Source organism: Geotrypetes seraphini, chromosome 2 (assembly GCF_902459505.1).
Source record: "Geotrypetes seraphini chromosome 2, aGeoSer1.1, whole genome shotgun sequence".
Taxonomy (NCBI): domain Eukaryota; kingdom Metazoa; phylum Chordata; class Amphibia; order Gymnophiona; family Dermophiidae; genus Geotrypetes; species Geotrypetes seraphini.
In genome coordinates, this window is record NC_047085.1 from 12,657,259 (window position 1) to 12,680,771 (window position 23,513).

General features: G+C 44.5%; 1 protein-coding gene across 2 annotated transcripts in view; it reads left to right on the forward strand.

Moving 5' to 3' along the window:
• The first annotated feature begins 8,235 nt into the window (after positions 1 to 8,235).
• The window catches only part of EEF1D (eukaryotic translation elongation factor 1 delta), a 98,659-nt gene continuing 83,381 nt past the window's right edge, over positions 8,236 to 23,513 (forward strand). For both annotated transcript variants that reach the window (XM_033933042.1, XM_033933043.1), the window contains exon 1: positions 8,236 to 9,468. In XM_033933042.1, coding sequence (XP_033788933.1) covers positions 8,237 to 9,468 — 1,232 coding nt within the window. In that variant the 5' untranslated portion in view covers position 8,236. The remainder of the gene's footprint in view (positions 9,469 to 23,513) is intronic.

Here is a 23,513-nt window from a genome sequence, read left to right on the forward strand (position 1 = left end):
ACAGCAAGCTTGAAATTTCTTTCAAGTTTGCTTGAAAAGCTGTCCGCATCGGGGCTCCGTGGATGACGTCACCCACATGTGAGAATATCTGCCTGCTGTCCCTGGATAACACCTGTTACGGTAAGTAACTGTGCTATATCTGTTCCAGTACAATAAGTGTGTCATTCTAGACAAGCGGGTTGTCTCCCATGGCTGTGAACCATCTGCAGAAGGAATCCACTCCAGAATTTTCTGTGTCCCTCCTACATCACTGGGAGCTCTACTGCTACCTGCAGTTTATTCCTTCTGCACATGAACCGAAAGAAGCATTTTTGTTCTCTCTCTTATTTTATTTGGTGTGTGCAATATTTATTTGGTGTTTTTAGTACTCGGAGTTTTCACCTTGGTTTCAGCTCTGCCTGCATAGAGAAGAAGCAAACTCCAGTGTGTAGCTGACGCCGATCCCTGGTTGGATTGTTAGCCAGCCTGCACAAGTATTTTTGAAACGTGGGGCCATCCCCACTTTTCATCCTCACTGTTTAGCAGGGGTTGCGTGCAGGCTGTTTTGGCATCCTTAGGAGGATGGAGAAACTGGGTCTCTTTTCCCTGGAGAAGAGGAGACTTAGAGGGGATATGATGGAGACTTATAAGATCATGAGGGGCATAGAGAGAGTAGAGAGGGACAGATTCTTCAAACTTTCAAAAAATAAAAGAACAAGAGGCCATTCGGAAAAGTTGAAAGGGGACAGATTCAATACAAATGCCAGGAAGTTCTTCTTTACCCAAAGTGTGGTGGACACTTGGAATGCGCTTCCAGAGGACGTTATAGGGCAGAATACAGTACTGGGATTTAAGAGAGGATTGGACATTTTTCTGCTGGAAAAGGGAATAGAAGGGTATAAATAGAGGATTACTGCTCAGGTCCTGGACCTGTTGGGCCGCCGCGTGAGCGGACTGCTGGGCAAGATGGACCTCAGGTCTGACCCAGCAGAGGCATTGCTTATGTTCTTATGTTCTCAGCAGTGTCTTGCAGGATGCTGGCTGCATTTCTCACCACCCCCTTTTTTTTTATTAGTGTGTCCGTTGGTCCGCAGTGGTGGAGGTATGGTCAGTCACTGTCTGACTGGCAGCCCAAAGATCAATGCTGAAGCGGCATTTCTAGCTTGAGGCAGTATCTCATTTCTGGCTTCTGTAAGAGAGCACATTGCCAGCACAGGTCATAGTGAGTAAGGCTGTTGCAGCCTATTAGGTGAATCGGGTGGTTTCTGAAAAACAGGGCTTTGAAGGTTTCTGAGTGTTTTCCTGTGTTCCCGTAACTTAAATTTGCCATTTTTAGGTATGAAAATCTTGACGTGACCATCTTGGATTTTTAGCAATCTTTTTTCAAAAGCTCCCTGCATTTCCAAAACTTTACTTTTTGTCTCAAAACTGGTTGGGATGGAGTCCTTGGACTCTTCTATCCCAAATCCATGCCAGGATTGCACAAAATTGCCACCTCAGGAGCGTCCTTGCACCATGTGGAGGTGGGAGCGGCCAGCTTAACCTCTCTGTATTACCGAAGAGGACATATCCAATATACCAGAAGCTGACAGGCTATACACAGGAAATGAAGACGGGAAACTGACAGGGTCGACGGTCAGTCTAGAAGAGGTATACAGGCAGATTGATAGGCTTAAAAACGATAAATCCCCGGGATCGGACGGCATCCATCCGAGGGTAATCAATAGCTGCTTCAGCTAATAGCCAATCTGTCGATCGAATCAGGAAGGATTCCAGAAGACTGAAAAGTGGTGAATGTTACGCCGATCTTCAAGAAAGATTTGAGGGGAGATCCAGGAAACTACAGACCAGTGAGCCTGACTTCGGTACCGGGAAAGATGGTTGAGGCGCTGATAAAGGACCGCATCATTGATCACCTTGATGGACACAATCTGATGAGGACCAGCCAGCACGGCTTCAGCAAAGGAAGGTCTTGCTTGACAAATTTACTGCACTTCTTCGAGGGAGTAAACAAGCAGATAGACAAGGGTGACCCAGTCGACATTGTATATCTGGATTTTCAGAAGGTGTTCGACAAGGCCCTGAATAAAAGACTACTTTGAAAAATTTCAAGCCATGGATTAAAAACTGGTTGGCGGATAGGAAACAGAGAGTGGAGGTAAATGGACAATACTCGGACTAGAAAAGCATCACTAGTGGAGTGCCGCAGGGATCGGTGCTCGGGCCCGTCCTCTTCAACATATTTATAAACGATCTGGAAATTGGTACGACGAGCGAGGTGATTAAATTTGCGGATGATACAAAGTTATTCAGGGTGTTGAGGACACAGAAGGATTGCGAAGACCTACAACAAGACATATACACACTTGAGGAATGGGCCGCAAAATGGCAAATGAGGTTCAACGTGGATAAGTGCAAATTGATGCATGTCGGTAACAAAAATCTTATACATGATGTCAGGTGCAGTACTCGGAGAGACCCCCCAGGAAAGAGACTTGGGGTACTTGTAGACGAGTTGATGAAACTGTCCTCTCAAAGTGTGGCGGTGGCGAAAAGGGCAAACAGAATGCTAGGAATGATTAAGAAGGGGATCACAAACAGATCGGAGAAGGTTATCATGCCGCTGTACTGGCCCATGGTGCGCCCCCACCTAGAATCCAACACTGCATCCAACACTGGTCGCTGTACATGAAAAAGCACATAGTACTGCTTGAAAGGGTCCAGAGAAGAGCAACAAAAATGGTTAAGGGACTAGAGGAGTTGCCATACAATGAGAGGCTAGAGAAACTGGGCCTCTTCTCCCTTGAAAAGAGGAGACTGAGAGGGGACATGATTGAAACATTCAAGATAATGAAGGGAATAGACTTAGTAGAGAAAGAAAGATTGTTCACCCTCTCCAAAGCAGAGAGAACGAGAGGGCTCACTATAAAGTTGAAAGGGGATAGATTCTGTACAAACGTAAGGAAGTTCTTCTTCACCCAAAGAGTGATAGAAATCTGGAACGCTCTTCTGGAGGCTGTTGTAGGAGAAAGCACCCTCCAGGGATTCAAGGCAAGGTTAGACAAGTTCCTGCTGAACCAGAATGTATGCAGGTAAGGCTTGACTCAAGTAGGGCACTGGTCTTTGACCTAAGGGCCGCACTTTCGCATGGAGACTATATGATCTGTCATAGGGGCAGGAGAGTTCCTATTCTCTTTGGATCTGACAGAGGCCTACTTGCATATTCCTATACCCAGACCACATGAAGTTTCTCAGATTACATGTTCTAGAAAATCATTCAGTTTTCAACTCTTCCCTTTGGGCTGGCAACAGCTCCTCACAACTTCACCAAAGTGATAGTTGTGGTAGCAGCTCACCTGTGCAAGATGGGGCTGCAGGTGCATCCCTACCTGGACGACTGACTGACTAGAGCCCCCTCGTCTGAGGGTTGGCACACTCTCAGGTGATCTGAGTCCTGGAAGATCTTGACTGGATTGTAAATTACTGAAAGAGCAATTTCACGCCAACTCAATCGGCTGCTATCCGTGTCTTTCTATCAGAGCCATGCAAACAGATGCTGTGCTTCCAAATTTCTTGTTTCTTGGCAAAATCTGCTCTGTCGGCATGGGTCTGTCATCAAGTCCTAGGGTACATGGTTGCTACAATAGATGTGGTACCTTGGGCAAGAGCCTACATGCGTCCTTTTCAGAAGATGTTCTTTCCTGCTGGTCTCAACAAGCGGACTGCTTACAGAAACCTTTTTCCTGGACATTAGAAGCTCTTGCCAGCATGAACTTGTGTCTCTGTTCTCAGTCCCTCTCCAAGGGTGTACCTATGCGGATTGCTTCATATGTAGTTGTAATGATAGATGCCAGTTTCCTTGCTCTCTCAGAGAAGGTGGTCGATCAATAGGTTAGAACTGCTTGCCATCTGGTTGGCTCTGGTGAATATACATAAGACTCTCGGTGTCAATCGCCATGGAGGTACCAAGAGTGTAACTATGTCTGGAAGCCCGCCTGCTATTTTACTGGGCAGAGTGTCTTCAGGTGCTGTCAGCAGCTCATGTCATGGGTGTGGACAGTGTTCAAGCAGACAGACCTTGGATCCAGGTGAGTTATTTAGTACTGGATGAACCATACTTTGACCTCATGGCAAGAGCGAAAAACAAAAAAATGGGCAGGTTCTTCAGTCGAAGATTCAAGCTCAGCAGCAAGGGTCTAGATGCTCTAGTCCAGCCGTAACCTTTGGTCATCCTGTTCTACGTCTTTCCTCCTTGGCCCATGATAGACCAAGTTATTCAACAGGTTGCAGCTCATCGGGGAAGAGTCATTCTGGTGGCTCCAGATTGGCCTCACAGGCTTTGGTATGCAGATATGATGCGTCTTTAAACAGCCCACGGCCTCAGGTTGTAGATGCATCTAGATCAGCTATCCCAGGGTCCAGTATGCATGAAGGATCCAGATTGCTTTGCTCTTATGACATGGCTATTGAATGCAAAGGATATTTCAGACGTGATCATTGCCACCTTTCTCTAGGCTAAGAAGTCAACTACAATTTCTGCCTACACTAAACGTGGAGGTCTTTCCAGCATTAGTGCCCCCAAGAACGTGTGTAGCCATTTTCAGCTGGTGGTGGATTTTCTCAAAGCAGGCCTTGACTAGGACCTCACTGTGGCTTTGCTTCGGGTCCAAGTCGCTGGGCTCTTGTTTCAGATTTTGGGACCATAGATCTATGCTAGCGTCTCATCCAGACATCGCCAAATTTCTGAAGGATGCTCTTCACATTAGACTACCAATCAAACAGCTGTTCCCTTTGTGGGACCTTAACATGGTTCTCAAAGGCCTCACCAAGGCTCTGTTCAAGTCTTTGGAAGAAGCGTCCCTCTTTACGCTCAAGGTGTTTTTTCTGATAATAGTGACATCAGTGTGACGCATTTCAAAGCTCCGGGATTGATCTTGTCGAGAGCCTTTCCTCAGAATTTGGGAGACTGGAATCTCCCTATGCACTGTTCCGCCTTTTCTGCCGAAGGTGGTTTTGGCATTTCATGTTAATGAGGAGGTCTGTTTGCCTGTATTCCAACCTACAGGTTCTAGGAAATGGGACTGCATTTTGCTGAAGTTAAGACATGAGAAGAGTGTTTCTTTGCTGTCTAGAGGTCAACAACGAGTTTCGGCTCTGACCACCTGTGCCAAATCATTCATCATAGCATAGCATGCCTCCTTCCAAGGCCACAATCTCCAGATGGATCAGTCAGCCTACATTGTCTGTGGGAAACAGTCCCCTGTTTCTGTTAAGGCGCATTCGACCAGAAGTGTAGCTTCATTGTGGGCAGAAGCTAGGGCAGTCTCTTTAGAGGAGATTTGTAGAGCGGAGACTTTGGCCCACTCTACACAGATTTGCAAAGTTATTTACATGGTGGACATTGCAGCAGGAGAGGACTCTGCTTTTGTTTCCTTCATGTGATGAGCCAGTAAAGTCAGCCTGCCCTGGATTCCTGAAACTGTTTTATATGTCCTGTTTGTCTAGAATGACATACCTATTGTGCTGGAAAAAGATTGTCCTTACTTTGATATCTTTTCAGGAGATGTCATTCTTCTAGACTCCCGCCCCATCCTTTTGTGCCTTCCTACTGTTTCATTGTGTTTTTGCTTCTCCAAGTTGCATCTGGGATGCCAGTCAGCTCTTTGGGCCTGGAAGAATACAGTACGATTTATGTTTTAGCATCTACATGATACTTCCTGAGTTCCTTTGATGCTTCTGTTGGCTGTTGCTAGTTCATTGAGTGTTCGAGATTTTTTTTGTTTAAGCAGAACAGTTAATTTGTTCTGTATGTCCAGGTTATCCTTCTCAGTACTAACTGCAGATGGCGGCAGAGCTCCCAGTGAAACAGGAAGCCAAACAGATTGAAAAGGTGACGATGAAAGCTAGAAGGATGCTAGGGTACAAAGGGAGAGATATGGCCATTAGGAAAAAAGAGGTATTGCTGCCCCTCTATAAGACTTTGGTGAGACCTCATTTAGAATATTGTGTACAATTGTAGAGGCTGCACCTTCAAAAAGATATATCTGGATTTTAAGAAGGCGTTCGACAAGGTTCCGCATTAATGACTACTTCAAAAAATTGTGAGCCATGGAATCGAAGGTGAAACACACCCTTTAATTAAAAACTGGCAGGCGGATAGGCAACAGAGAGTGGGAGGTAAATGAGCAATACTCAGACTGGAAAAGGGTCACGAGTGGAGTGACCCAGGGTTCGGTGCTTGGACTTGTGCTCTTCAAAATATTTATAAATGACCTGGAAATTGATATGACGAGTGAGGTGATTAAATTTGCAGATGATAAGAAGTTATTCAGAGTAGTGAAGATGCAGGAGGATTGCGAAAACCTGCAACGGGACATAAAACATGCTTGAGAAATGGGCTGCGACATGGCAAACGAGGTTTAACGTGGATAAGTGTAAGGTGATGCATGTCGGTAACAAAAATATTATACACAAATACAGGATGTCCAGTGCAGTATTTGGAGAAATACCCCCCCAGGAAAGAGATTTGGGAGTACTGGTCAACAAGTCAATGAAGCCGTCCGCACAATACACGGCGGCGGCGAAAAGGGTGAACAGAATGCTAGGAATGATTAAGAAAGGGATCACGAACAGATTGGAGAAGGTTATCATGCCACTGTGCCGAGCTATGGTACACCCTCACCTGGAATACTGTGTCTAGCACTGGTCGCCGTACATGAAGGACACAGTACTACTCGAAAGGGTCCAGAGAAGAGCGACTAAAATGGTTAAGGGGCTGGAGGTGTTGCCATACAGTGAGAGATTAGAGAAACTGGGCCTCTTCTCCCTTGAAAAGTGGAGACTGAGTGAGGACATGATCATAACATTCAAGATAATGAAGGGAATAGACTTAGTAGCTAAAAATAGGTTGTTCACCCTCTCCAAGGTAGAGAGAATGAGAGGGCACTCTCTAAAGTTAAAAGGGGATAGATTCCGTACAAACGTAAAGAAGTTCTTCTTCACCCAGAGAGTGGTAGAAAACTGGAACGCTCTTCCGGAGTCTGTCATAGGGGAAAACACCCTCCAAGGATTCAAGACAAAGTTAGACAAGTTCCTGCTGAACCAGAACTTATGCAGGTAAGGCTAGTCTCAGTTAGGGCAATGGTCTTTGACCTAAGGGCTGCTGCGTGAGTGGACTGCTGGGCACGATGGACCATTGGTCTAACCCATCAGCGGCAATTCTTATGTTCTTTTATAAAAAGGATGGGATCGGTCCAGAGGAAGGCTACTAAAATGGTGTGTGGTCTTCGTCATAAGGCATATGGAGACAGACTTAAATATCTCAATCTGTATACTTTGGAGGAAAGGGGGGAGAGGGGAGATATGATAGACATTTTAACACCAGAGAAGAAAAGACTGTGGAATACTATGATCTTGGCAAGGCGCTTATTGAGGTAAGTCAAATACAAATTTTAAAAATATATATCCACTTCATGAATAGCCGATGTATGATGTCCATATCACATCATACGTCAGCTATTCATGAAGTGGAGATTATATATATTTTTTAAATTTGTATTTGACTTGCCTCAATAAATGCCTTGTCAAGATCATAGTATTCCACAGCCTTTTGTTCTCTGGACTTCCGTTTTTTGACTGTGGACCATCTGGGCTTTTGCTTTGTTTGCAGACGTTTTAATACTTACATGATGTAAATGCGCATGAATCGAGTTTTTCATTTGAAAGGAAGCTCTGGAATGAGAGGGCATAGGATGAAGTTAAGAGGTGATAGGCTCCGGAGTAATCTAAGGAAATACTTAGATCCGTGGAGCAGTCTCCCGGAAGAGGTGGTGGAAACAGAGACTGTGTCTGAATTCAAGAAAGCCTGGGATAGGCAAGTCGGATCTCTTAGAGAGAGAGGAAAATATAATAGTTACTGTGGATGGGCAGACTGGATGGGCCATTTGGCCTTTTATTTGCCATCATGTTTAACACTAGAAAATATCCGAAGTGGATTCCTTATGCAGATGGCTGATGGCCATAGGGAGATAACCCACTTGTCTAGAATGATACACCTATCTACTGGAAAAGATATTAGCAAGGTAAGGACATACTGTAATCTCTTTTTTTTTTTCTCTAGCACATTACACTTCCATAGTTGAAATTTGCTAGATAAACCCAATATTTCCATGGTGGATATTTGTATATATCTTTACTAAAGTTAAAATGAAATTTCATTACTGTTCTTATTGTTTTTAAATGCTGCTTTTGTATGAGGATGAGGACAAGGAAACACCCCTGTCCAGTGGAAACTGTATGGGTGGATAAACACAAATATGATGAAGCAGAAAGACTCCACTATGAGAGAGAGGCTGTAGTGACAGCCATAGCATCAGAAGAGCTCAAAGTGGAGACATTGAATGGAACAAGCCAAGATGAGTCCAGTGAAACTGGACCAGATGGTGAGCACAGGAAGCCCAGAAATGGAAAAAAGCAAAGGAAAAGACGTTCACCCAAACACAAGAATTTAGTGCCCAGGTTAAATTTTGTGCTGGCTGGTTTGTTAGCAGATCGTGTGTGGTTTGACAGACACCTATATGAAAAAGCTGAATGTGAATACCAAACTAAGCTTGCAACTGATCTGGCCAAAGTATTGCTAAATAATAAACCTACTGTTAAACCATCTACATTGGTGTCCAACCCTGAGGAGGAACCCACTCAGAGTCTTAATACCAGAATGGCAAGCCACACAATCATGAACTGTAACCATGGCGATCTGGTTGCTTGCCACCATATCATTCATGGAGTTTGGGTGAACAAGGTTCATTTTGGTAATGCTGAGATGAGCTTCATTGAACGATACCAGTCACCTTTTTCCTTGCAGCCTCTTCTTGATCTTCCTCTTATATTGCATGATGACTATGTTAGTAGTATGCGGAGAACCCCTGATGAGGGATATATGTCTGCCATGCCAACTCCTGCAACCCCTGTAGCATCAAATCTTCCAGATCATGAGATTGCTTCTGGTGCAGCCAGAACTTCCAGGTTTCCTGTTGCCACAAATTCAACTGTCAATGGCAAGCCTCAGTGGGCACGTTGGCAGGAGTTGATTGCCGAGGTGTGGTTGGACAAGCCGGTTTATGATGATGCAGAAAGATACTTCTATGAGAACATGTTTGGTAGTCATTCTGTAACAAATGCAGAGTCAAATGAGTGTCAGAAATTACAACAAGAAGTCATGAAAAAGAACAAAAAATATCAGCATGGTGCTGTAAAACAACTTGGGGTCAAAAGTGAAGGCCCCTCAGGGAGTCTTGAAGAATCTGTTAACTCTTTTTTGCATAAGGACAGCGACCACATGTGGCTCAGTAAGCCTGTCTGTGATGAGGCAGAATCACAGTACTACGCATCCACAGCTCAGTTAATGTCCACCCCCGGACAGGCGAAAATGGATCGGACGATGCAGCTAGAAGAGCCTTCTCACCTTGCTGTACGGGATCATCAACTGAAGTAGGAACAATTTCATCTTTGCTGCTCAAATTTGAAAATATTAATCGTCATTAGATGTAGGATAGATACCTAGATAGAATTTCAGTTTGTTGTTTTCTAAATGTCTTGTGAAAAGTGTTTTGGGTTTTTTGTTTTGTTTTTTTCGCATGTTTTTTAGACTCAGTTTTGACTAAGTAGCTGGTATAGGTTACATGAGTTAAGATTTTATGAAGTTTGTTCTACAGAAAATGCTACTAAGGTCTTTTCAACCTGAAAGATTTTTATGTATGTAGATACAGTTTGCATGTATGAGTTTTGATGCTCTGAGATCTAATTCATGTATAGTTTACCTAGATTTTGGCTATATTTAACTAAATAGCCAGTTTACAGAGCAAGTATATTCTGTTTTGTCTTAGCTAGCTTTAAAATTCAGGTTACATGTTTTAGGTTGGTGGTTCTCAACCAAGATATCACAATATAGTAATGGCATTAACAGTTGGTTACATCATCAATATTATGTTATATACAGCAAGCCTGTACTTACCTTATATACTATAATATAAACCAATATAACCTTTTTTTGCCCCTAAAAGGGGAGAAAATAGGTTAACTGGAGTATAAACCAAGGGTTTATATTCAAGTGATCTGCCCAATTCTGCACTTTGTCCCTAGTCCCTCCCCTGATGCCTTCCAGGTACTTTCTCCGGGCCTGTTGGAAGCCCTGGTGGTCCAGCGGTGATTCAAAGCAGGAGGGAACTTCCCTGTCTCCTGTCATGACTCACTGTACCACATCCCACCTCCTCCCCACATGCCATAAATACAGAAAGCCTACCTTGAAAGCACTGGTGGTCCAGTGGTGAACTGGAACAGAAGCTATCTTCCTACGCTCCTGCCCTGTGTGAGCCGCAGCCGCTATGTCTGCTGCGAGTTCTCATGGCAGACCTTGACAGACCATGGGAACTCGCGGCAGCCATTTTAGATAGTGGCTTGCATGGGGCAGGAGCATAAGAAAGATAGCTTTAGTTCTGGTTCACCACTGGACCGCCAGGGCTTTCAAGGTAGGCATTTCAGAGATCAGGGAGGTAAGATGTTCGGCTGGGACAGGAGGGGCCTTTGATCTGGCTTACCGCTGGACCACAAGGACTTACAGAAGGTCCGGGGGAGGGACAGGTGGGTGACAATTTGAATGTAAACTGAGACCCCTATTTTTTGGCTTTTCTTTTTTTTTTTTTTTTGGCCTAAAAATCTGTTTATATTAGAGTATACACAGTACGTGTGACTGCTCCATGAAGAAACACAGAACAACCAGCAATGTACTTGAAATGTATGTTGTTGATTCCTTGGCACCCTGGGGAAGAAATGTTAGGTACCTCTCCTTCCCCAGTGGCTGCAATCCCCATATTTGCTAGCTGTGGAGGAGAACATGAGAATATAAGAATAGCCTTACTGGGTCAGACCAATGGTCCATCAAGCCCAGTAACCCATTCTCACGGTGACCAATCCGGGGTCACTAGTACCTGGCCAAAACCCAAGGAGTAACAATATTGCATGCTACCGATCCAGGGCAAGCAGTGGCTTCCCCCATGTCTTTCTCAATAACAGACTATGGACTTTTCCTCCAGGAAATTGTCCAAACCTTTCTTAAAACCAGCTACGCTATCTGCTCTTACCACAACCTCTGGCAGGTTCATAGACAACGGCGCGAAAGACAAAAGTGACGCTCTAAATTACAGTTTTTAGGGGCTCCGACGGGGGGTTTTGTTGGGGAATCCCCCCCCAGTTTACTTAATAGACATTGCGCCGGCGTTATGGGGAGTTTGGGGGGTTGTAACCCTCCACATTTTACTGTAAACTGAACTTTTTCCCTAAAAACAGGGAAAAAGTGAAGTTTTCAGTAAAATGTGGGGGGTTACAACCAGTGTTCCCTCTAAGCGGGCGGGTGTTGTGAGCAAACTTTTTTCACCGTGAGCCAAAAATATCGGGCGCCAGCAAGTTATGAGCCAACTCGCCCGATTCTCCTCTCGCCGCCCTGCCATCTGCCGTACGCCTCTTCCGATCGTGCGCTGTGACGAGAAACGTGTGCGCTGCGATGTAATATTTTGTGCGCCAGCGCACGCCAGCGCAGCTTAGCGGGAACACTGGTTCAAATGGTTTTATTTATTTCCCCAAATTTATTTTTGTTATACGCATTGAAAATATTTGATATTGCGTTTAAATCAAAATCTCAATAAACTTGAAACGAGTGCCCGTGAGATTGTGGGAGGGTTAAATACTCAAAACTTAGAAGTTTTTGCTACGCCAGCTTTCTGGTATCTTTACATACAGTGGCGTACCTAGCATATGTAACATCCGGGGCCCATCATTTTTTGGCACCCCCCCCCATCTGTAAGAAAAACATGATTTTTAGTAACAAACCACACGTCACACATGAGTACCTAGGAAAAGGCAGCATCTTACATATTGCAGTGAGCAGTACATCAATACACCCATTGTAAAACTAAACAAGCCAGACCAGCACAGATCAATCCTACACCGTCAATCCTAACAGAAAACCATGTCTTTCGAACACACAGAACACAGAAAACACCTTCGCCTAGTAAGGAATATGTAATCACAAACTAACCCCTCCCTCTTTTACAAAACTGTAGTGTGGATTTTAGCTACGGAGGTAACAGCTCTGATGCTCATAAAATTCTGAGCATCAGAGCTGCTACCACCAAGGCTGGTGCTAAAAACGCTTCACAGTTTTGTAAAAGGGGGGATAAAATAAAAATACATAGACAAAGGTTAAATTGAACCAGCAAGAAGCTGGACTCTGCATACAATGCTTCACAGAAACAGTGACACATGTCTCCTAAAGCAATAAATAAATAGAAATTTTTTTCTACCTTTGTCTTCTGTGGTTTCTCCTTTCCTCATCTTCTTGTAACTCTCTTCCTTCCATCCACTGTCTGCCGTCTCTCTTCCCCTATATGGCATCTTCTCTCCTTCTATGCCCCTTCCAGAAACTGTATGCCTCCCCCTTCCATCTCTCCTTTCACCCCATTGGTCTGGCATCTCTCTCCTCGCCTTCCCTCTCCCACACCTCTCCTCATAGTCTGGTATCTCCCCTTCCCTGATTCTCTGGCATCTCTCTCCTTTCCTTTTCTTCCATCTTTCGCTCCCCCTCCATGCTCTCACATCTCCCCCTTCCTTTTCCCTTAGACTGGCATACCTTCCTCCTACGCTCCAAGCCCTGGCATCTCCTTTAATTCCCTCCCTCATCTTCCTTCTCCCTCCAGCTGGGTACCGCAACACTCTTCCCTGCAGCTCTGCACTTCCCCACAATTGCCATGCTTCGGTTCCTCTTCTTCCTTCCTTCCTCCCCCCCCCCCCCGCGGGACCCTGCGGCACCATCAACTCTTACTCCCTCTAATGTCGGCCCTGCAGCTCCAGACTTCCTCGCACCTTCTCCCCTCCCCCTTTGGATCGCTATTATTTTAAATGTTATAGCCGCGGAGCTGTATCCATCAGTGGAGATGTCTAACCTCGGCCTGCCCCGGAACTCTTACTGCAGCAGACGCCCGTCTAGGCAGGAACAGGAAGTCACTGTTGCAGTAAGAGTTCCGGGGCAGGCCGAGGTTAGACATCTCCACTGATGGATACAGCTCCGCGGCTATAACATTTAAAATAATAGCGATCCAAAGGGGGAGGGGAGAAGGTGCGAGGAAGTCTGGAGCTGCAGGGCCGACATTAGAGGGAGTAAGAGTTGATGGTGCCGCAGGGTCCCGCGGGGGGAGGGGGGGAGGAGGAAGGAAGGAAGAAGAGGAACCGAAGCATGGCAATTGTGGGGAAGTGCAATCCCCCCAATGCGTCCCCTTACCTTACCGACGCGTGTGTGCGCTGTGAAGAGAAACTTTGCGCTGCGATGTAATATTTTGTGCGCGAGCGCAGGCCAACGCAGCTTAGCGGGAACACTGGTTACAACCCCCCACATCCCCCACAACGCGGCGCGATGTCTATTAAGTAAAGTGGAAGAAGAAACGGCTGATTGTTTGTTACAATATTGTTTGAGAAAATGGAGGTTGTTTTTTTTTTTTTTTTTTGAAGCCATGAAGCCCATCTTGAGGTTTTTCTCCACTTTTCTCCACTTGAGGTTTTTCTCCACTTATTTCTATTGATGCATGAAAGTTTTGGAATCTCTTCCTTCTCTCTGCATTTAGTAACAGTGTTTAGCTTTAGTGCAGGGGGGCTTATGTGAATTAGTGATTATAGAGTATATACATTGAGCATATGGTAATTGAAATCCCCCATTATTATACAGTTGCCCCATTCTCCAGCTTTCTTAATCTCTGAAAACATTTCATCAGTCTGCTCATTTTGTCCCGGGAGATGGTAGTATAACCCAACCTTGATATTCCTTCCCTTCACACATGGAATTTCTATCCATAAGGATTCCACACTGCTATCTATGTCATGGAGAATGTTTATTTGATTTGTTTTAATTCCCTCTTTAACATATATTGCACCCCCCCCTTCAATTTGATCTACTCTATCCTTTCATTAAAATTTGTACTCGGGTAACAGTGTCCCATTGATTGACCTCCTTCCACCAGGTCTCTGAGATGCCTATTACCGTGTTTCCCCGAAAATAAGACAGTGTCTTATATTAATTTTGGGTCCAAGAAATGCACTAGGGCTTATTTTTAGGGGATGTCTTATTTTTTTCATGTACAGTGATCATCTTTCCCTTCCTCTGCTCCACCCCAATCTTATTTCCTTTTTCTCTCCCACATGTGCAGCATCTTTCCTCCCCTCTCACCCACCCCCTTGTGCCTTCCTCTGCATCATCTTTCTATTCCTCCCATCCCCCCAGTGAAGCAGAACCCTTGAGCATCAGCTTTCTATCCCTCCCATCCCCCCCCGCACAGCAGAACCATGCTGACCCTCCCACTGCGAAACCGACATACCTCCTGCCAGACATGGTTGGCAGCACTTTAAAAACAGGCTGCTTCATGGTCTTCTCCCTGCAGGTCCTACACTCTGCTGCATCGCCACGAGACTGACATACTTCCCTGAAAACATCAGCTTTGGCAGCACTCTAAACATTCTACTTCGCGGCCTTCCCTGTGACACATCACTGGTGACATCATCAGTGATGAGGCAGAGGTTAGGACTCGGCAGGAGAAGACTGCGAAGCAGCCTGTTAAAAATGGTACCGATGCTGTTGTTTGGAGGGAGGTATGTCGGTCTTGCATTAGGAGGGTCGGCGGGTACGGATGGGAGGCAGAGATGGAAAGATGCTGCGCAAGGACATTCATGAGGGGCTTCGGGGGCGATCTAATTAGGGCATATTTGTGGGGTAGGTCTTATTTTCGGGGAAACACGGTATCTCATCATTCAGTGCTATATACTTTAACTCTCCTATTTTATGTTTTAGGCTTCTAGCATTTGTATACAGACACTTCAAATTGTGTTTTTGGTGACGGTACTAAATCGCGCGAGACAACGGCGTGCCGACAACTGAGCGCAAGGTTGACGGTGCACCGAAGAAAAGTACTATTTTAAAGGGCTCCGACGGGTGGTGTGGGGGGAAACCCCCCCACTTTACTTAACAGACATTGCGCTGGCGTTGTGGGGGGTTTGGAGGGTGTAACCCCCCACATTATACTTAAAACTGAACTTTTTCCCTAAAAAACAGGCAAAAGTTCTGTTTCAAGTATAATGAGGGGGGTTACAACCCCCCAAACCCCCCCACAATGCCAGCGCGATGTCTGTTAAGTAAAATAGGGGGGTTCCCCACCAACACCCCCCCGTCAGAACCCTTTAAAATAGTGCTTTTCTTCGGCGTGCCGTCAACCTTGCGCTCAGTTGTCTGCACGCCGTTGTCTCGCGCGATTTTGTCTATGAACCGTGTTTTTTCCTTGCAACTACAGGCTGTTGAGAAGACAGGGAAAAATTTGAGTCTTTTATTCTGCCTTCCTCTAAACCCTCCTGGCTTTCTTTCACCATTATTGGAACTTCTCTACTGGGACTCCCTAAATATCCTTTTTCAATAGTATCCTTCATCAACTCACACTGGCTCCCAATCCAAGAAAGAATCCATTTCAAATTTTACTGCATATTATTTAAAACCCTACACGGAGACAGCCCATCATACCTGAACAATCGCCTCATCCAAGCACCCAGTACCAGACACAGAAAAACGCACTCACCATTCATACCCCCCCTAATCAAAGAAGTAAAAAGAACAAAACTACACGACGGCCTCCTAGCCACTCAAGCCGCAAGACTGGACAACCAGATCTCCAACCTTCTGATGACCACCCCAGACTATAGGACATTCAGAAAAGAAATAAAAACCACACTTTTCAAGAAATTCCTGAAACAGCAATAACAACACGACCTCTAAATGCTCTTAAGATCTACAACTTACCTCTCTAGCTAATCATTGTAATTCTGTCTTTTTTAAATTAACCTTTTGTAATCCGCCTTGAACCGCAAGGTAATGGCGGAATAGAAATCCCTAATGTAATGTAATGTAATACCTCACACCGAGCAATCCGCTCCTGGGCGACTGTCGGCTTTCCCCCACATCTCAGTTTAGCTCTATCTCCTTTTCAAATGTTAGCGCCAGCAGCCTGGTTCCATACTGGTTAAGGTGGAGTCCATTCTTTTGGAACAAGCTCCCCCTTTCCCAGAAGGTTGCCCAGTTCCTAACAAATCTAAATCCCTCATCCCTGCACCATCATCTCAACCACGCATTGAGACTTCGGAGCTGTACCTGCCTCTTAGGCCCTGCGTGTGGAACTGGGAGCATTTCTGAAAATGCTACCCTGGAGGATCTGGATTTCAGCTTTCTACCTAAGCCTAAATTTGGCTTCCAGAACCTCCCTCCCTCCCACATTTTCGTATGTTATTAGTACCTACATGTACCAAGACAGCTGGCTTCTCCCCAGCACTATCTAAAATACTATCTATGTGATGCATGAAATCCGCCACCTTGTTTCTTAGATAGTCTTAGGGTTATAGTGTATGCTTATTTAGAGTTCTTCTGTTTTCCTAATTAGAATAATTGACAATAAATTGAGACTATAAGTATAGAAATGAGCTGATGGGAGTCAGTCAACACGGCTTTAGGAAAGGGAAATCATGTTTGACGAATTTACTTAAATTTTTTGAAACCATGAACAAACAAATTGATAATGGAGAACTGTTGGACATAATATACTTGGACTTCCAAAAAGTGTTCGACAAGGTTCCACATGAAAGACTTCTCAGGAAACTACAAAGCCATGGAATAGAGGGAGATATACTAAGATGGATAGGCAAATGGCTGGAGAACAGAAAGCAGAGAGTGGGCATAAATGGGAAGTTCTTAGACTGGGAGAAAGTGACTAGCGGTGTGCCCCAGGGCTCGGTACTTGGGCCCATCTTATTTAATATTTTCATAAATTACCTAGAAGAAGGAACATCCAGTGGGATCATCAAGTTTGCTGACGACACAAAGCTATGCTGGGCAATCAGATCGCAGAAGGATAGTGAGGTACTCCAGTTACTTGTGTCAGTTAGAGAAATGGGCGGAGAAATGGCAGATGAAGTTTAATGTGGAAAAGTGCAAAGTAATGCATTTAGGCAGTAAGAACAAGGAATACGAGTATAGAATGTCAGGTACAACTCTGGGTAAGAGCGAACAAGAAAAGGACTTGGGTGTACTGATAGATAGGACCCTGAAACCGTCAGCACAATGCGCTGCGGCGGCAAAGAAAGCAAATAGAATGTTTAGGCATGATAAAGAAAGGAATCGCGAGTAGATCGGAGAGAGTGATAATGCCGCTTTAAAGGGCAATGGTCAGACCACACTTGGAATACTGTGTCCAACATTGGTCTCCCAACCTAAAGAAGGATATAAAACTGCTGGAGAGGGTGCAGAGACGAGCAACAAAGCTAATAAATGGTATGGAGAACTTGGAATACAAGGAACGACTTAAGAAACTGGGACTGTTCTCCCTTGAGAAGAGGAGACTGCGAGGGGATATGATTGAGAATTTCAAAATACTGAAAGGAATCGACAAAATAGAACAGGAAAAAAATTATTCACCATGTCCAACGTGACATGGACAAGAGGACATGGACTGAAGCTAAGGGGGGACAAGTCCAGGACAAATATCAGGAAGTCCTGCTTCACTCAATGAGTGGTGGACACCTGGAGTGCTCTCCCAGAGGAAGTTATTGCGGAATCCACCGTTCTAGGATTTAAAAGCAAATTAGATGCACATCTCCTTATGAGAGTAAATACCCCAGTCACATCTCAAACATTGACCAATATTTTATAACTAATATCAAAGGACAATGTCTCAACTTTCTTATAGATTTTTTGGGGGCTTCAGACATGCCATTTGGTCGCCCGTTTTTTCCGGCGACACAAAAATCTTAATGACTATGGCTGTGGCTTCTTCATTCGCCCACTCAATAAAAGTTTTTAACGTTTTTTTATATATATTTTTTTGTCTTGTTTTTCTTATATAAAGTTCATAGTGCTCTCATAAATACTTGTAAATAAATAACTTATCTTAAAAGATGTTATTTCCTTGGTAGGATTGGGTCAGGGACCTGTCACAAGACAAGAAAAACAAGACAAAAAAATATATATAAAAAAACGTTAAAAACTTTTATTGAGTGGGCAAATGAAGAAGCCACAGCCATAGTCATTAAGATTTTTGTGTCGCCGGAAAAAACGGGCAACCAAATGGCATGTCTGAAGCCCCCAAAAAATCGATAAAAAATCGATAAGAAAGTTGAGACATTGTCCTTTGATATTAGTCATCTCCTTATGAGAGGCATAGAGGGATATGGGTGACTAAAATTACACCAGGTGTACACCTGACTGGGCCTCCGTGTGTGCAGATCACCGCACTCAATGGACCGTAGGTCTGATCCAGAGATGGCAGTTCTTATGTTCTTATAAGCTAGGGGTGGACGGGAGAGGAATGGAGACTAAGCCAGACCCAGCTCTGCCTGCCAGAAACTATCTCTAGCAGCAGGTACAAGCTTACAAAACTGTAGAACTATAAAAGGCTATCCTATGGAGACTAGCTAAGTAAAGTTTGTTCTTTTAAGATCTGTCTTTAGAAGGGAACCTACAATTGAGCTTTTCTCCCCAAACCTATGAAAGCTCAGAGCAAAATCATGTATACTTACCCAAAGATATGTCTTCTACTCTTCTCCTCTCAGAAAGAGAATGTCCTCTTCCCTCTTTTTCTCTTCTGAGACAACTTGTCTTCTGTGACTAGGGTTACGACCACTAAAAGCCCTCAAGTTCTTCATATTACCTCTCTAGCTATGCTCTACAATTCATATAATTCTGTCATTCTGTAACGCTGTAATTCTTTATTCATTGTAATTCTGTCCTTAAACTAACCTTTTGTAATCCGCCTTGAACCGCAAGGTAATGGCGGAATAGAAATCCCTGATGTAATGTAATGTAATGTAATGTTACCAGATGTTCAGGTTTCCCCGGACATGTTCTCTTTTTGAGGACTCTCTAGAAAGTCTGGTTTCCTGGGACAAAAATAGCAAAACCGAAAAGCTACCCAGACATCTGGAAACCCTACAGCAGTCATTGAAAGGCCCGCACACCTATCCGGAATCCCATGCCATGCCCCCCCCCCACTTCGAGATCCAGTGCTTATTCATTGTTCTCGCAGCACTGCTTCTTTAATTCTTCAGCCATAGGCAGAGTGAGTGAAGTAAACACGCTGCCTTTGGTGACCTGGAAGATTTTCCTCTGCTATTGCTTCCTGACCCCTCATAAGCGGGAAGCGGAACAGGGAGAGAGCTTCCAAGTAGCCAGATGCAACGTGTTTAATTTACTCACACTGCCTACAGCCAAAGAGTTAAAGCAGCAGTACTGGGAGAACGGTGGACAAGCACTAGATCTCACAAGTGTGTGTGTGGGGGGGGGGAAATTGCGTGGGGAGGGTAAGATGCTGGACTGCAGGGATGGGGAGGAAAGGGATGGAAAGATGCTAGACCTCTGGGGAAGAAAGGGAAGGAACAGATGGAGAGATGCCAGACTTCCATAAGTACATAAGTAAGTACATAAGTAGTCGCCTCCGCCGGGGCAGACCAGAGGTCCATCCAGCCCAGCGGTCCGCTCACGCGGCGGCCCATCAGGCATATTGCCTGGTCAGCGGTCCCTGACTAATTTTATGCCTACCTCTACACTTATCTCTAAACCTTCCACTGCTCTTATCTGTACCCCTCAATCCCTTTGTCTTCCAGGAACCTATCCAGGTCATCCTTGAAACCCTGTACTGTGCTATTTCTTATCACGGCCTCCGGAAGGGTGTTCCGGGGAAGAAAGGGAAGGGGCAAATGGAGAGATGGCAGATCACAGGAGGGGAAGAAAGGGAAGGAAATGTTAAGACCACTGGATGGGGAAGTAGGGGGGGAGAAGAGAAATGTCAAACCAGGGAAAGGAAAGAGAAGGGAGATGTTCCAGACTAAGGGAGGGGAAGGGAAAGAAAGAGATGCCAGACCAAAAAACGGGAGGAGAGAAAGGAAGGAGGGGAGTGATGCCAGATTGTGGGAAAGAGGATAGAGACCATGGGAGGATAATGTCAGACCATAGGAGCTGGAAAGAGAGGGAGGAGAGGGTATTCAGGGATGGAGGGGAAGAGAGGGAGGACATGATGTACAAGGATGGGTAGGGAAGGAGAAGGGGAGAGTGAGGCAGAAGATGTTGCATAAGGAGGGGAGGAGTAGGGAAGGGAAGAAAATGGAAGAAATGCTGTTTATGAATAGATGGAAAGAGGGAGGAGATGAGAGGAAGGTCAGAGAAGAGGAGTGTGCATGGATAGATGGGAAGGGAAGATATGGGAAAGTAGGTAGATTTGAGGAGGAAGCAGGAAAATGGAAGAAAGTTGAAAAAAGTTAATGACAAAGATGTATGTAGGGCAGAAAGTGAAGGAGAGAAAAACGGCAAATGGATAAGGTGGAAACAGTTTAGAGCACAGACAGAAGGAAATGCAACCAGAGACTGGGAAAAGATGAGTAGAAAAATAAAATCACCAGACAAAATACCAAAGAACCTTCTTTCATTCATAAGCTTGTAATTCCACACAAACCCCTAAGATCCTCTTCTCAGCATCTCCTTTACGTACCATCTTCAGTATGCGGCGGGCCTCTTCATTCGCTACAACGGCACCCACTGTCTGGAACTCGTTACCACCCTATATCAGGGACGAACAAAACTTAAATAAATTCAGAGGGAATCTTAAATCCTTCCTTTCTTTAGCACTCTCCAGACTGGTAGAGGTTAATCTTACAAGTGGGTATATATCGCATATGAATGCTGAAACGGTTCTGTTGAAGCCTTGTTCCTATTCTGATCTCCTTCACCTCCCTTCTGTTATTTACCTTTTCCTGAAGAGCCGGAGCCAGGTCAGGTTTTAAGGATAGCCACAATAAATATGCATGAGATAGATTTGCATCTCAAGGAGACAGTGCCTACCCCTGACCTAGTGGATGGTGGATAGATTGTGCAGCTCCTGCTTGGTTATCATGTGGCAGCTACTGTCTTGGTTTCTCTGGGTATCGGGGAGGGGGGGATTACTGCTGGTTTATCATCTTATTGCCTGTAAATGCCTGAGCAAGGATGATGCTTGGTGGTCCCAATCCTTTCATCCCCCAGCTGGGGTGAGACCCATTGGGGCCAGGTGCTGCCCCACTCCTCTTGGTGTGGTAGCTGTTGCAGTATAGTGAGGTACTTCAGTAGGCTTCCTATGATCTGACATTATCTTGGCAAGTGTGGGTGTTTTAGGGGTTTTTTTTGTTTTAATTTCCTATCTTTTGAGGTAAGTGCTTTTATTGCTTGACAGCAGTTTTTTTTTTTCTGGAACTTTCTCTCAACATATTTGATTCCCTTCTCGGTAGTTCCGAGTCAAGAGTTGCCTTTTGTCTCTGGCTTCAGCATGACTGACTGCGCTGCGCTGCTTGTTCCACCTAATTTTTTTCTTCCTTGGCGTGGGACCCATCAGTGCGTCAGCTGGAGCTCCAGTTTTGTGTGTTTTACTTCATGGCATATGCTTGCCTCCAGGTAAGCTGAAATATTGAGCTGGTGCTAGTGTTCTTGCGCAGGGCAGCACAGGAACATATTTTTCTGTATTTTATCTGGTTCTGCTTCTTTCAGAGCAGAGCAGATCCTTATTCCCATTTCTGCTCTGTGCCTGCATTGCTTCTGTATTTCCAACATCTCGGGGTGGTCTTTGGTGATCCTCTTATCCTGGGGCTTCCAGGCTTGTTCCGCCAGTTCCTTTTTTGGCTGCATAGTGTATTTGCTGGAGTTCTATTTCTGCCCTATTGCATTGAGGCAGCATGTTTCTTCTCCTGGCGTTTGTTGCTATCCTTTAGCTATATCTTCCTTATCCTGAGCAATGCAAGTAATCTCAAGCAACAGCTTCTCAACACTCACAAGTGTTGTAGAGGTTTCTTCAGGTGATCTTGTGCTTCTTGTCAGGCAGTAACATCTGCTTTTTTTTGGTGCCTTTCTCTGTTGTTGCAGTAACATTTGTCAGTGGACTTGCTATTGAATAGCCGATTGATAGAAGCATGAGGGGAGAGCTGATAAGAACAAATAGCTCTCATAGCTCCGGTGCATAGATGTGCCCTGTGGCTTCTGAGGCTTTTCCCCTTCTTAAAGTTCTTAAGTCTTTAAAAGAAGTTCACTTCCCCCCTAATAAGTTTTCATTACTAATGATTTATCACTTTCACAAACAAAGGTTACTAGGAGTGTAGTAGATACAGTAGTATCTTAAGAATATTCAGGAAAAGCTGATAAGTCTACTTTAGGCGTTGCCAGTCGATCGATGTCCTGTTCATCTTGAAGCTTTTTTTAAAGCAGTAAATAATAGCAATTGAATTGGTTCAGAATTAACCAACCCCAATGCTACTTTGAGATACGTTCTACAAAATGCACATTTTCCATCATTTCCAACTTTAAATGAAAAAATTATGAATCCTTCATTACTTAGATAAATCCCGCAGAGTTGAAACCTGCATCTCTAACCCTTAAACGTGTTTATCCAATAATAAAAAAGTAGTCCACATTTTCAAATTTCTCTATCGTCTGTTTGGAGAAGGCTGCTGTTGGAGAAATTAATCTAATCTACAATTTGTGAGTCGTTCTGTGCCTAAACAGGTTCAATTTGACGTACAATTCAAGTAAAGGCAGAGGAGAGGGAGGGAGGATGGTCTTCTAGAGTGAGATAGTGAGAAGAATTAGCAGTAACATTTTATATTGAAATCCCTGTCTCTTACTGAGCTAAGCATACATAAGAATTGCCGCTGCTGGGTCAGACTAGTGGTCCATCCTGCCCAGCAGTCCGCTCACGCGGCAGCCCCCAGGTCAAAGACTAAATGAGTTCAGCCTCACCTGCGTACGTCCCAGTTTAGCAGGAACTTGTCCAGTTTAGTCTTGAAACCCTGGAGGGTGTTTTCCCCTACAACAGACTCTGGAAGAGCTTCCATATATTCTGCAAAGAAACTTCCTTTTGAGTTTCAGAAATAAGTTATTTCAGGACTTTTTTTTTTTAATATATAAGGGACACAGTTTGAGGTGGAATTATTGAACTCAATGAAGTCTCCAAAGGAGACTGGGAAACTTCTTGGGGTTGCCCTACCTCAGGAAGAGTTAATGGAGGGGGAGGAGGTCTTTCTGGAGGGATCATTATGACTTCAGAAGAAGAGTACCTGAGATCCGGTTGCAATCCTCTATCCAATTGGGGCCATATGATTGTCACAATCTGTGTAGAGACTTTCGGTTTGATTTCTTTACGATTCCCCATGTTGAAAGGGGGGAAAAATATCAACATTTTTACAACTCGGAACTCCAGGGAGACAGATTAAGTATTAAATCATGAAGTGGAACCTGTGCAGAATGCCAGATAAAACCCTGGTTGCTTTGTTAGGCAAATTGGATGAACTGTACAGGTCTTTTATCTGCCATCATTTACAGTATATCACTTAATCTAATGCTTTACCCCTTTTCTTGTCTGTCTTGAATTTTCTTCTCTACTTTTTGTCAT